The sequence below is a fragment of the Camelus bactrianus genome, chromosome 15, assembly GCF_048773025.1.
Source record: "Camelus bactrianus isolate YW-2024 breed Bactrian camel chromosome 15, ASM4877302v1, whole genome shotgun sequence".
Classification (NCBI taxonomy): Eukaryota; Metazoa; Chordata; class Mammalia; order Artiodactyla; family Camelidae; genus Camelus; species Camelus bactrianus.
Window position 1 is genome coordinate 28,871,086 of NC_133553.1, and position 14,069 is coordinate 28,885,154.

General features: G+C 42.7%; 1 protein-coding gene across 13 annotated transcripts in view; it reads right to left on the reverse strand.

Annotated features, from left to right (window-relative positions):
• The window catches only part of LOC123614968 (uncharacterized), a 501,406-nt gene that overhangs the window by 358,684 nt on the left and 128,653 nt on the right, over positions 1-14,069 (reverse strand). For all 13 annotated transcript variants that reach the window (XR_006722484.2, XR_012499259.1, XR_012499260.1 and 10 more), the window contains one exon: positions 12,381-12,472. Coding sequence is in view for 3 of the 13 variants with exons in the window: in XM_045511900.2 (XP_045367856.2) it covers positions 12,381-12,472 (92 nt within the window). In the remaining 10 variants the exon portion in view is untranslated. The remainder of the gene's footprint in view (positions 1-12,380; positions 12,473-14,069) is intronic.

Consider the following 14,069-nt stretch of genomic DNA (forward strand, 5'->3'; position numbering starts at 1 on the left):
CCCTTGGAACGTGGGGTAAATTCTCCCTGAGATGTGGTCTCAGGCTGTATACTTTGAAGCCCATGGCCTTCCAGAACCTGGGGTCAGGGAGATGTCACTGGACAGATCATCTGGACAAGGGGCAGGGAGCAACAGTGAAACTTGGTGGGCCTTTTCTCTTCCCTGACAACCGTCACTGCTACTAACAGCCCCTGAGATGGGCCCAAACTTCAGGGTGTTTCATCTTGCAAATGACTGCCTGGTTTCCCTTCCCATGTGAGAAAGATGTGCTTTATCGACTGAAGAGTCTGGGATGAGGGATTCTAGAGGACTAGTGGAGCAATCAGCCCTCCAGGAAACTAGTGAACATTTTGTTTCACTGCCTGCATCCTTGGATGAAGAGCTCCCTGAAAATTCAAACCAACAGAACAAGTCTCATCCAAAGACAAAATGCTGGGAGGCACTGAAGAATACGGGAAAGGGGCTGGACTCAAACCCCAGCTCCCCTGCTCATTATCTGGGGGCCCTGAGCATGTCACTCAACCTTTCCACCATTAGACAAGAATCAACATCGATCCCCTCTCTTGCCTGGGATGGTTGTGAAAGAATGTATGAGAAAGCATTTTGTAAACAGTAAAGCACTTACAGCCATAGGTGATAACTATCATTTTCACGTTGGAAGCCATCAGTCTTGACACCATGATGGGCCCCTATGATCTTCCCTTAATCCAGCAGTTCTCAAAGTGCAGCCCCCTCACCAGCATCACCAAGAAACTTGTGATCACATAGGGATTTGATAATGCCAATTGTCAACACCCGGACTCACCAGATCAGAAATCCTAATGCAGAGAGAGGAGGAAGGAGGAGAAAGCCGTGTTTAACCTGCCCTGCCGGTGATTCTAAAGTGCACTTAACCGTGGAACCACTGCTCAAAGGAACTTATGACTTGTCTGAAGTAGGTGTGTCTCCATCCCAAGATGACGGCTACTGCCTTGCTTAAGCCCACCAGGCCCTCCTCAGCCTGGGACAGACAAGGGGATGAGAGAGATACAGAGAAGAGAAGGGCCCACCCCATGTCCCAGCCTTGGGGAAAGTTCAAGGTTAATGGGAGCAAGAACAGCATCCACAGACAATCAGCAAAGGGCCAGAAACCCCCAGACCGTGTAACTGGTTTACCTTGCTCAGTGACTGGCACTGCTCAGCAGGTGGGAGGGTCTGGGGAGGAGAGCAATGAGCCTTCAGGGACTAAGTTGGATGTGAAAAGGCAGAGATGAGGAAGGCACTCCTGTGTGCAGTTGGAGATGGGGAGTCTGATGAGCACCCAAGCGGGAAGCAGGGTAGCTGGGAGGGGGATGGAGAGGGACCAGTTCGCTGTGTCCAGGTGATTCCCTTAAGAGCCCCTCTGAGCCCAAAGCTGGTTTTCCTCATTCAGTTCAGATGCAGATTCTCTTAAATTAGTAAACCGCACGGGCCCTTCCAAGCTACACACTGTGCTTAATCTTCAAGCCTCCCCTAAATCTATCTTTCCCCCCCTGCCAACCACATCACGCCTATAAATAGAGAAGCTTCAGGGGAAGGAGTGGCTGAAATTGCATGGTTTATTAGGATGATTATATATTATTTATGTAATAATTACATACGTGATTATATAGCATTATAATCATGCCTATATTCTAGCTTTATTAACCATAAAATATCATTTTTGCTTTTAAGGTTTTTATGGGGTTTTTTTTTAAAGATTTTAATTATTTGTAATTTTATTCACATGCACCCTGAGGTTTTAGAATGAAGAATGCTGCTCTAAAAATCTAATAGATAAGTAAATATTTGGTATCTATGATCATTTCAAGAAATTTAGCCAAATATTAAAAGGTTTGGTTGTCCCAATGTCTGATTGAGAAGGATGCCATATGGCTTGAAACCACCATTGATAAAATTATTCATTTGATCAGGAAAAATGTACTGAAGGTCTACCATATACCGGGCACTGTGCAAGGAACATTTTGGGATATGCATTCTCTGCACCCACGACAGACTGAGAGGGGTTCTGGGATTCTGTCCATCTCTCTGCAGATTGTATTCTTTCTCCTCGTTCAGAAATAAGGGTGTTGTTTGGAGTAGGCTGTGCAGACTTGATCTCTTTATGAGCTCTACATCAGTAACAGGTGTTCTAACGTAGGTCACTGAACACAACACGTACAAAGAGAAATAAGATAAAAGTTTGCCTCCCCTGACTACTTGCTGTACAGGGACTGGAGCCCAGCCCATAAGTTCTGAAATTCGAGGCCAGTGACCCCCCCACACCAGGGACCATCAGTGAAGTTCTCACTGCCTCCTCTGCAGATTTTTATCCCTCATACCCTCCTCCCATTTCATGCCCCACAGCCCTGATCTATTAGCCAATCTAAGCTATAATCAGGGCACTGACAAAACAGAAGCACCAAAATATGTATTTGAACAAATGTGATACTTGAAATACTTCAAAAATCACCCAAGTCATCATTCTAGGGGAAACAAGAATTTTCTTGGACCTTCTTATACTTATTTCATGGTTAAGTGTTTATTTTTTTTAATTATATATCAAGGGTTATTCTATCTATTTAGCATATAGTTCCCTAAAGGTTGCCTTAGCAGGAGGAAAGAACACAATAACCTAACTCACACTAAGGTGCTCGTGACTTGCTCTAGCTTAGACCTCTGTCAAGGACAATTCTACTGAAAACACTGCCTATATTGTGGGACTTTGGGATATTTGAAGAAGACCCATGTCAAAGCTGGTCTTAATAGGATGGTTGTCAGAATTCCCCTCAAACTATACCTTGGTGACAACTGCTTGTCTCATCCACCCATGAGGCAGGAAGGGTATTTGGGTCAATGATTTTTGTGCTGTGGAAAGAAAATTTTTCAAATCCACTCAAGATGGGAGTTACTCTCCTCCCAACAGAATTTAGGGTTAACTGCACAACTCCAGTTTCTGCTGCAGCAAAACAAGAGATTCAGCAAATTAGAGGATCAAAGATCACTTCTAACTTTTGTGGCAGGCACTATGGTAGGCATTTTGCTGATCACTTACTGGAAAAAAGGAAACTCTATTTGCACCACCTGAATAGGAACCAGTGTCACTAGAGCTAACCAAAAGCAGCCAAAATAAAGACACAACCTAAATATAACCCAGAAATCATCACATAACAAAGGAAGATAGCAAGGGAAGAAGAATGGAATAAAATAAGAGCAAAAGAGATAGGAAACTCCTAACAAAACAGCAATACTTAAGTCTTCACCTATCAATAATTATTTTTAAATGTAAATGGATTAAACTCCCCAATCAAAAGGCTTAGAGTGGCTGAATAGATAAAAAAGCAAGATATAGCAATGTGCTATCTGCAAGAGCTCCACATTAGACTTAAGGACACACATAGGCTGAAAGTGAAGGAATGGAAAAGAAATTCTGCACAAATGGTAACCAAAAGAAAGGAGGGGTATGTATACTTAAGACAGAAAAACAAAATGGACTTTAAGTCAAAAACTATCCCAGAGATGAAGAAGGTCATTATTTAATGATAAAAAGGTGAATTCACAGGATGATCTAACAACTACAAACATATACGCACCCTACATCAGAGAGAGCACCTAAATATGTAAACCAAATATTGACAGCTCTAAAGGGAGAAATTGACAGTAATACAATAGTAGCAGGAGACTTCAATACCCCACTTGCAATAATGGATAGAAAATCCAGACAGAAAATCAATAAAGAAACAGTTGAGTTGAACAATGCTATAGACCAAATGGACCTAAAAGATATATTAAGAACTTTCCACCCAACAGCAGAATACACATTCTTTCCAAGTGCACACAAAACATTCTCCAGGCTAAATCACAAGTCACAAAACAAGCCTTCACAAATTTAAGGAGATAGAATAATTCGAAGAATCTTTGCCGACCACAGTGGAATGAAACTAGAAATCAATGACAGCAAGAAAATGGGAAAATTCATAAATACATGAAAACTAAATGACACACTCTTGAAGAACCACTGAGTCAAAAAGGAAATCAAAGGGAATTTTTTAAATATCTTGAGATCAAAAAAAAAAAAAAAAACAAAAACACAACACACCAAAACTTATAAGATGTAGTAAAAACAGTACTAAGGAAGTTTTATAGCAAAAAAGTACAAAAAACAAACAAACAAACAAACAAACAAACAAAAACCAGAAAGAAAAGATCTCAAATAAACAATCTAACCTTACATCTCAAGGAACTAGAAAAGAAGACAGACTAGGCCCAAAGTTGGAAGAAAGAAGGAAATATTACAAATTGGAGTAGAAATAAATCAAATAGAAAAAAATCAATAAAAGATTTCATTTTTTGAAAAAAATAAAATGTTAATAAAAATTGACAAACCCTTAGCTAGACTAAGAAAAAAGAGAGAAGTCTTAGAGAAAATCAGCAATGAAAGAGCAGACATTACAACAGATGCCTCATAAGTAAAAAAGGATCAGAAGGGACTTTAATAACAATTATACATCAACAAATTGGACAACCTAAAAAGGGGGGGGGGATTTTCTAGAAACAGACAATCTACCAAACTAAATGAAGAAAAGGTAGAAAGCCTGAACAGATGAGTAACAAATAAGGCGAGTTAATCTGTATAAAACCTCCCCAAAAAGGAAAGCCCAGGACCAATATGATCTACAGATTCAATGCAACCCCCATCAACACTCCAACATTTTCCCAGAAATAGAAAGAGCAATCCTAAAATTCATAAGGAACCACAAAAGACCCTGAATAGCCAAAGCAATCTTGAGAAAGAGGAACAAAGTTGGCTGCATGACATTTCCTGATTTCAGAATAACTATAGTGATCAAAATAGTGTTGCACCAGCATAAAATCAGACACAGAGCAATGGAACAGACTTTAGAGCCTAGAAATAAACCCCCATATGTACAGTCAACTAATCTTCAACAAGGGCACCAAAAATAAACAATGGAAAAGGTATTTTTAATAAGTAGTTTTGGGAAGACTTTATGTCCACATGCCAGGGAATGAAACTGGACTCTTATAGTGTATCATATACAGGGATGAAAGCCTTAAATTCATGACCTGAAACTGTAAAACTCCTGAAAGAAAACAAAGGGAAAATCTCCTTGACATTAGTCTCACAATGATTTTTTGTTTTTGATATGACACTAAAAGCATGAGCAACAAAAGCAAAATAAACAAGTGGGATTACCTCACTTGGACTTCAGACACCGTCGAAGGTTGCTACTTGTACTTCTGACCAACCAGCTAGCGTAAGTCAGAGGCTCCCAAAACCTCCACCTCGGGTTCAATTAATTTGTTAGGGAGCCTCACAGAACTTAGAGAAACATTTTAGTTACTAGATTACCAATTCATCATAAAGGGATAAACCTTAGGAACAGCCAGATGGAAGAGATGCCTAGGGCAAGTTATGGGGAAGGGGTGAGCCACTCTCCCCAAATCACATGTTCACTGACCTGGAAGGTCTCTGAACCCTGTTCTCTTGGGGTTTTATGGAGGCTTCATTACATAGTCACAACTGATTAAATCACTGGCCATTGGCAATTGATTCAACCTCTAGGCCCACTCTCCTCCCAGGAGGTCAGGGGGTGGGGGCTGAAAGTTCCAACCCTCTGATCACAAGGTTAGTTCCACTGGCAAGCAGCCCTCACCCTTAAGTGCTTTTGAAAAGTCACCTCCTCAACATAGCAAAAGACATCTTTACCGCTCTCAACACTTAGGAAATTCCAAGGGCTTTGGGAGCTATGAGGCAGGAACAGTGGCAGAAGATCAAAATACATTTCAGAAATATATTTGGTCACCTGAATATCGTAGGGTTAATACCCAAAATTTACATATTTAGAGCTCAACATGCAAAGTATCTGAATAGACATTTCTTAAAAGAAGACTTACAAATGGACAATAGATACATGAAAAGATCCTCAATGTCTCTAATTATCAGGAAATGCAAATCAAAACCATATTGAGAAATCACCTCACACCTGTTAGGATGGCTATTATCAAAAAAGACAAAAGATAGCAAATGTTGGCAAGGATGTAGAGAAAAGAGAACCCTTGTGCACGGTTGGTGGGAATGTAAATTGGTACGGTCATTACAGAAAATAATAAGGAGATTCCTCAAAAAATTAAAAATAGAACTACCATATGATTCAGCAATTCCACTTCTGAGTATGTATCCAAAGGAAATGAAATCAGTATCTCAAAGAGACATCTGCACGCCCATGTTCACTGCAGCCTTATCCACAATACTCAAGATAAGGAACAGCTTAAGTATCCATCAACAGATGAGTGAAAAAATTGTATCCATTATATATAAATATATACACATGTACACATATATACATATATATACACATATACATATGCTCACACAGACACACACACAATTATTCAGCCTTAAAAAAGAAGAGAATCCTGTGACAGCATGTGAAGCTGAAGGACACTATGCTAAGTGAAAAAAGCCAGAAAAATACTGCATTATCTTATATGTGAAACCTAAAAATGTTGAATTCATAGAAGCAGAGAGTAGAATGGTGGTTACAGGGTCAGGAGTAGGGGTTAAGGGAAGCGGGAAGATATTGGTCAAGCAATATGAAGTTTCAGTTATACAGGATGAATAAATTCTACAGATCTAATGTACAGCACAGTGACTATAGTTAATAACATTGTATTATATACTTGAAATTTGCTGAGAGTAGATTTAAGTGTTCTCACCACATCCACACAAAAAGGTAACCATGTGAAGTGATGAATATGTTAATTTGCTTGACTATACTAATTATTTCACAATGTGTGTATATATACCAAAACATCATGTTGTATACCTTAGTACATACAGGTCTTATTTTTTAAAAAATTCAAGTAAAAAATTATAAACATTAAACAGGTGAAAGAGAGGAGAAAGTGCAACTTGACAAATAATATAAAGTCTATTGGTAATTCCATGCAATATAGATGCACAAATTTTTAATTACTTTTTAATGGTTATGTGATATATTCCATAGAACTGGTAATGCATTTTTTTAACATTCCTTTACTGATGAACATTTAAACTGTTTCTAATGTTCCTTATTAAAATTAATGTATCATTAGTATAAATACACAAAGAAGTGTATATGATTATAACTAACAAGTTCAGAGTGAACACTGTGATAATAAAATATTTAATTCAAATATAATAAAATATATAAATATATATAAAATATAACAAAATATACATAAGATATTTAATTCCAATATTTGAATTAAATATACATATATTCCTGAAAAATCATGTTTGGTGGGACCAAGAAGTCTCAAGTGACTTTTCTGACACAGACTAGCACAGAGCATGGAGCATGCAGAATGCAGAAGAAGATGTGTTCATGATATGGAAACAAAAGCATGGCAGTAAAAGACAAAGAACAAGGTGGAACTCGGAGGGAGAGATTTCTCCAAGAAATTCATCAATTCTACCCTAAAAACCAATTGGAAATTAAATCAGACCCCAAGGCACATAGTGAATAGAGTTACTTGTGTGTGCTCAGGCTTAACTTAGGTTAGTAAACTCTGCCTAGGTCTTATTTCATATTGCGAGTGTCCTCAATTAATCATTTTGTGGTCATTAGCCAGCTGGAGTTGAAGAACTGGTTTGGGAATTTTTGTGAATGGATTATCTCAACCAGGGAAACTCAACTTGGCAACCGTAGTCAAAATAATGAAGCCCCAAGTAGGTGGATCAACTAAACTGGGTTCTCTCCCAGAACAGGGTCTGAAGAAGGTCCAATTCTGTCTGAAAATTTGGGCTTCATATTATACTTGCCCCAGATCCAAAAAAGAGGGATTGATGATATTCCAAGGGAAACCTCACCTCAGTTGTTTTTAGGACAAGTTACCGGAAGATATTTCTCCCCCCTCCTCAAATACATAGCATGTATTCAAGTTCTCTGGCCCCAACCAGCTTCTCAGATTTGACACCAGCTCAAGGCCATCCTCATGTCCCCTCACCCTCACTGTTCTTAGAGGACATAGACCAGCACTGACCAATATGCAAGCCACAAATAAGTTTAAATTTTCTAGTAGCCACACTTTTTAAAGTGTGACTTAAAACTGAAACAGGTGAAATTTATTTCAATAGTATGTTGTGTTTAACCCAATGTACTCAAAATGCGATCATCTCAACACGTAATCAACATGAAACATTATTCATGAGACATTGCCCATTCTTTCTTTGGATTAAGTCTTGGAAATCTGGTGTGTGTGTTTTGCACATAGCACATCTTAGTGTGGACCAGACACATGTCATGTGCTCAGTAGCCACCTGTGGCCCTGGCCTTCCTTTTGAATAGTGCAGACTAAATGATCTCATTCAAAGCCCTCCATACCCCACTGTGATGTTCCAGACTAGGCCTGGGAACCATGCCCGGGTGCCCGGACTCACTGTGGCATTTGCCAGTGTGCCTCGTCTGTCAGTCTGAAACGGACCAGAGGAAGCCAGCCTCTGTGCCCACAGGACCTGAGTAGGCAGCCAGTGCCAACTCTCCCCTCAGCCCCGCCAGCCCAACCTTGAATCTCATGGGATCTCCCATCTGAGCAGCCATTCTGAGCCCTGATGAAACAGTTAACTCCTTTAAAAATTTTTCTGAGATGTTTTACTTCTTCATGTGAATTGGAAAAGGCTATTTTTAAAATCAAAGAACAATCTTTAGGGGGAAGTGGCTTCCTCACCAGTGACCTGCACGTGCACTTGAGCCTTCAGGAGCACTGGCCTCCAGATGGAAAGCTCATCACATCCCAGGAAGGTGAGTGTCGAGCCCTCTTGCACCAGCGAGCCACCCACAGGTCAGAGGGGAAGCCAGCCGGGGAGCAAAGAGATGAAAGCGGGCTCCTGGAGGGGTAAGTGGGAAAACGTGCTGGAGACGTTTCTTTGAAAATCTATCTAATCCAGGCTGTGCAGGAGGCTCAGAACCTCCCAGACCAGGAAGCAGTAACAAGATAATGCATGAAACGACGTCGTGGCCCCATCGCCCCCTTGTGGGGCTCAGCAGTGCCACCATCAGCACATCTGCCTAAAACTTAACACTCCAGGAGGAGACACTCATTGTCAGCCCAGAGTGAGGAGGGAACCTAGGGGCAGGTCCTGGAAAAGAAAAGTCTGGGAAAGAATACAGAATGGCAGACAGGGCATGGTGGACAAATGTTGCCTGATGCCCTCTCGGTGCTGGGCCCAGTGCTCAGGACTGGGCATGCAAGAAAGGAACAGAGGGCTATGGCAGCGACTCAGGCACCACTCCGTTCTTGGGGATTCTTTGGGCGCTCTCCGGGCAGGCTGTCAGCCAAAGTTTGCCTGACTTCTCCAGCATCCATCTCCATGAGGCCAGTAGCAGATGCTAAAGGAGAGGTGGGCAGTTCCCAGGGTTATCAATCAGTCCACTTATCCTCATGCTCAACAGGTGCATATTAAACACCAGAGTCCCGACTTAGCTTCTTAAAAAGATCATCTCAACATGCAAACAACCCAAGTGCCCATCAATAGATGATTGGTTTAGGAAGATACGATGTGTGTGTGTGTGTATATATATATATTTATATATATATAAAATGGATTATTATTCAGCCATAAAAAGAATGAAATATTGCCATTTGCAGCAACATGGGCGGACCTAGAGATTATCATATTAAATGAAGCAAGTCAGACGAAGACAAATATATGTAGAATCTAAATAGTCATACAAATGAATCTATATATGAAACAAAAATAGCCTCACAGACATAGAAAACACATTTATGGTTACCAAAGGAGAAAGAGAAGGTAGGGGGGATAAATTAAGAGTATGAGATTAGCAGATACAAACCACTATATATAAAATAGATAAGTAGCAAGGATTTATTATATAGCACGGGGAACTATATTCAGTATCCTGTAATAATGTATAATGGAAAACAATCAGAAAAAAAAGTATATATATAACTGAATCACTTTGGTGTACGCCCAAAACTAACACAATATTGTAAATCAACTATATTTTAATTACAAAAAAAGATCACCTTCCCTCAAATAATTGTATCTTTACCAATTTTGGAATCCTGAATCTGAGACCCTTCTTTCTCCCTCTCCTGCTCTCTATTCCCTGGGTTGCTGAGTGTTCACTGAATGAACAAAGTTCTGTAGAAGAAGCACAGAGCACAGAGGAAGTAACTCTTGTAGAGCCGTTGGCCAAGACTTCAGAGCTGTAACATAAGAGCCAGGACTTAAAGCCTGGGTGGGAGTTTGCCATGTAGGAAAACGAGAGAGGAACATCTCAGGCAGAAGACACAACAGTTACAAAGCAACAGAGTCGAGAGGGCTTACAAGGTGGAATCCAACGTAGAAGACCTCGCATGCTGCCCCAGGCCAGCTCAGACACTGGACTTACACTGAGGGTCTCCCAGCTTCTGTAGATTTCTTTTGGCACACGGCACAGTTGGAATGTGTTTGGTCTCTTCTGTAATTTCACTTGCACACATCTGATTTCACATTACTTTTTTTCAGGACAAGCACAAAAATAATCCCCAAATTGGACATGCCCAGAGTTTCCTAACATCCCCAAGTCTATGAGCTATTCTTACAAACAACATAAGTGACTTCAACATTTCCCACCAACACAGCTGTAGCACTTTTAATGTTTGCAATCCTGTGTCACCCTGGGTCTGAGATGCTCTTCCAATTAAACCCTGGTTACACTTCTCTTTCCACGTGCGAAAGAATCCAATTAAAGTTAATGAAAGCAATCAGTCTGCAAGTCTCGGGGTGTTCTGCCCCATTTGGAGACAGGTAATAACACCCACTGACCTCGTGGAGGGAGAGGAGGCACCACTGTTCTCTGCAAATGAGCCAGACCTGAGCCAGACCTGAGCCAGCCAGGGAAACCTGGAATTTAGGAGGTCGCTCTGTTTGGACTTCCCCACAAAGTTCAAGACCCCATTAAGCATTAACTATAGGAATCTGTCCTTTAAGGAACTTCAGACTCATTTGGCTGCCATATGGCTGGGGCTTAGCAGTGCCTCCGATAAGCCTAAAATCCTAGGATACTCTACACTTATTTTCAAGAAGCCATTCATTGCATTACCTTTGATTTTTTATCTGGCTTCCAAGTGGCAGCTCCCAGAGAATAACACCGTGACAGCACCAAACGCCTGTGAGGTGAAATTAGCCCAAGTCCTCTATCTGAGCTTGTACAACATCCTCCAGCCCTTGGTGCTAACTCTCAGAGCACCTCATGGACCTGCTGGGTGTCAGCTCAGAGGGTCAGCCTGGGATCCCTCAGGAAGCATCAAAAAGACCCACAACTCCATACCAGGGAAGCTGTGAGGACACCCCTCGGATGCTGGAGACATCATGAGTGTTACTTGTCACCATTCATTCCCCAGAGGGCCAATGCTCCCAGTGGCCCTCCTTCCGCCTCAGTTCAGTTGAAAAACCACGCCCCCTTCTAAGCTGCATTTGTTCCTCACGTTCTGCATTTATTTGGAAGGCTGACTCACTCGACAGTCATTTCTTGGCAGAACCACAGTTTTGACCTCAGAGTGACGGTCCCATGCTTTCTGTTGCCACAGACCACTGCCCTTAGATGTGAGAATCTGACCCTGGCCCCGCTGGACGCCAAGGAAGGAACCCACCCCTGTTCTCGGGGAGCTTCAGCTCTGGCTGGGAAAACAAAGCTGACATTTGTGAGTAGTTGGAAAACTGAACAAGGCAGTAAATAATTAAGTGCTGCTCAATTACATAATTGATTAATTATAACTAATTGCTACTTAAATGAACTGCTCTAGCCCACATTGATCTTCCTCGGCTCTGACCCCATGGAGCGGCCGTGGTCTGAGCTGCTCGCTCTGGCACTTACCCATTTCCCAGAACATCCCTCCCATCCTCTCATGGATGAATCTCCCCTGCCATGACTGGTAGTGTCCCCAAGGGCAGGACCAGGTCTTTTGAGACAAGAACAGGCCCTAGTTTCCTCCCCCTCAGTCTCCCACAGCAGAATCAGCCCACTCAAAGGATAAGGCTCTTTGCTTAATAAACACTTGGTGATTAATGTCAAAAATATGGACCAGTGTTCATGTATAACCAATGCGTATGAGTATAAACCAGGGTCCCGCAATCGTAATCAATTTTGCTTCATTAACTTAGCCCCTTAGCGTGTCCTTGGGAAGGTCCCATCTTACATTTCTCTACTCTGTCTTGTGAAGCCACCAAATGGCTTCTGTCACTGGCCACACTGTCCTGCCAGGATCCATCCTGCAGACACCCCTCTGACTGCTCTAGCAAGACTCTTCCTTCCCTTGTGCGTTGTTTGATGGATGATGCAAAGAAAGGGCAAGCCTGGGAGCTGCCCACCTACCTCCTTCTGCCAGTGCTTCTGCAGGGCTCCAGGTCCGCCACTCGGCTCTGAGCAGCTTGAGCCGTCTTTACTCATCACTGGGTCTCCTTTACCTGGAAGAGACCACCATATCAGTCAGCTAGGGCTGCCAGAACAAAATGCCACAGTCTGGGTGGCTTGAACAACAGAAGTTTATTTTCTCAGTCTGAGATCAAGGTATTTCATTCAGTTTGATTTCATTCTGAGGCCTCTCCCCTTGGCTTGTAGGTGGCCATCTCCTTCCTGTGTCTTCACATGGTCCTCCCTCTGTGTCTCTGTCCTAATCTCTTCTGAGAAGGACACTTCTTAGACTGAATTAAGGGCCACACACATGATCTCATCTTACCTTAACTACCTCTTTAAAGGCCCTGTCTCCAAATACAGTCACAATCTCTGCTCCTGGGGTTAGGAGGTCAACATACAAGTTTTGTGGAAAACACAAGTCAGCTCATAATAACCACTAATAAACTAAGTGCTTAATAAATGTTGTGGGCCAGGTAGAAGAGAGGGGTGACGACAGATGGACAGTTGGATGGATAGAAAACAGAAAGGCTGCTGAATAAGTGTTTGACCCTGAGCAAAAGGTGGGATAAACGTGTCGGGAGAGTCTCTCCCAGTCCTGGACCCTTTCTACTTGGCCACATCCTTCCCTTTCTCCTTGCTTTTCAAGATGATAATTCCTTTGTCCCCTTCTGAGCCTCAGGAAAGATTCTCGGTGTTGTCCTGATGTACATGCGTGGAGAGCAGCAACAAGGGGTGTGTGTGACATGTGACGTGAGCCTGTCCTTGGGGGGCTGCTGTCCTCACACACACACCCCGGGGAGCCGTCTGCCTCTCTCTGGAGGGAGAGGCCACAGGCCATGGCTTCCCATGCGACGCCAGAAATTCTAACTCAACACTGAAATGAAGCCTTTGTAAATAACCAGAATCTGAAAGGGAGACAAAACCCGGGAATTGGGGCCTTTTTCTTTTCATGTTCAGCAAAATCGTCACTGTTGTTGAACAGGACCGCACTCCCAGCGGCGGGCGAGGCCCTATAATTACTGTGGGGCTGCGAGAGTGCTCAGGGTCAGCAAAACAAAGAGGAGGAAATTGCCTGCACAGATTGGCTCAAATATCAGGTTCAACGAAGAAGAAAACACAATTTGTTCATTTGGAAAATGACTCTGGTGACGTGAACGCCCTACACGTTGCTGGATTTCAGGGGGAAACAGGGCAACAGCGTGGGGTAGGGCCCTCACGAGAAGAGGCAGCTTGCTGTTTTGAGACCCGAGAACAACCTTGCAGGTGGAGCCAGTGGACAGCAGAAGAGACCCTCTGGTGCATTTATGACGTTAGGCCTTCAGGTCCATACATCAGCAGGGCTCCGAGGGGCTCTGAGTCCTTTTCTCAGGGCAGTGGCTTTGCAGGTGCCTGTCCTAGAACAGACGGCACGGCTCAGGCACTTCCAGGAAACCGGTCCCTGTGCAGGAGGGCTGAGGGGTGTCACCAGTGGGGCTCCTTCTCACCACTAAGGTGGAACACAGGTGTGAGCTCATGGCTACATCTGCATCCATCAACCATTCCGGGACCCTCTTGCAAGTTCTTTTCTCTCCATTTGCACAGTGGAACATCTAAACCGGCAGTGAGCCAGTACAGGGGAGAGAGAGGCAGAGAGAGGCTGTGGACGGT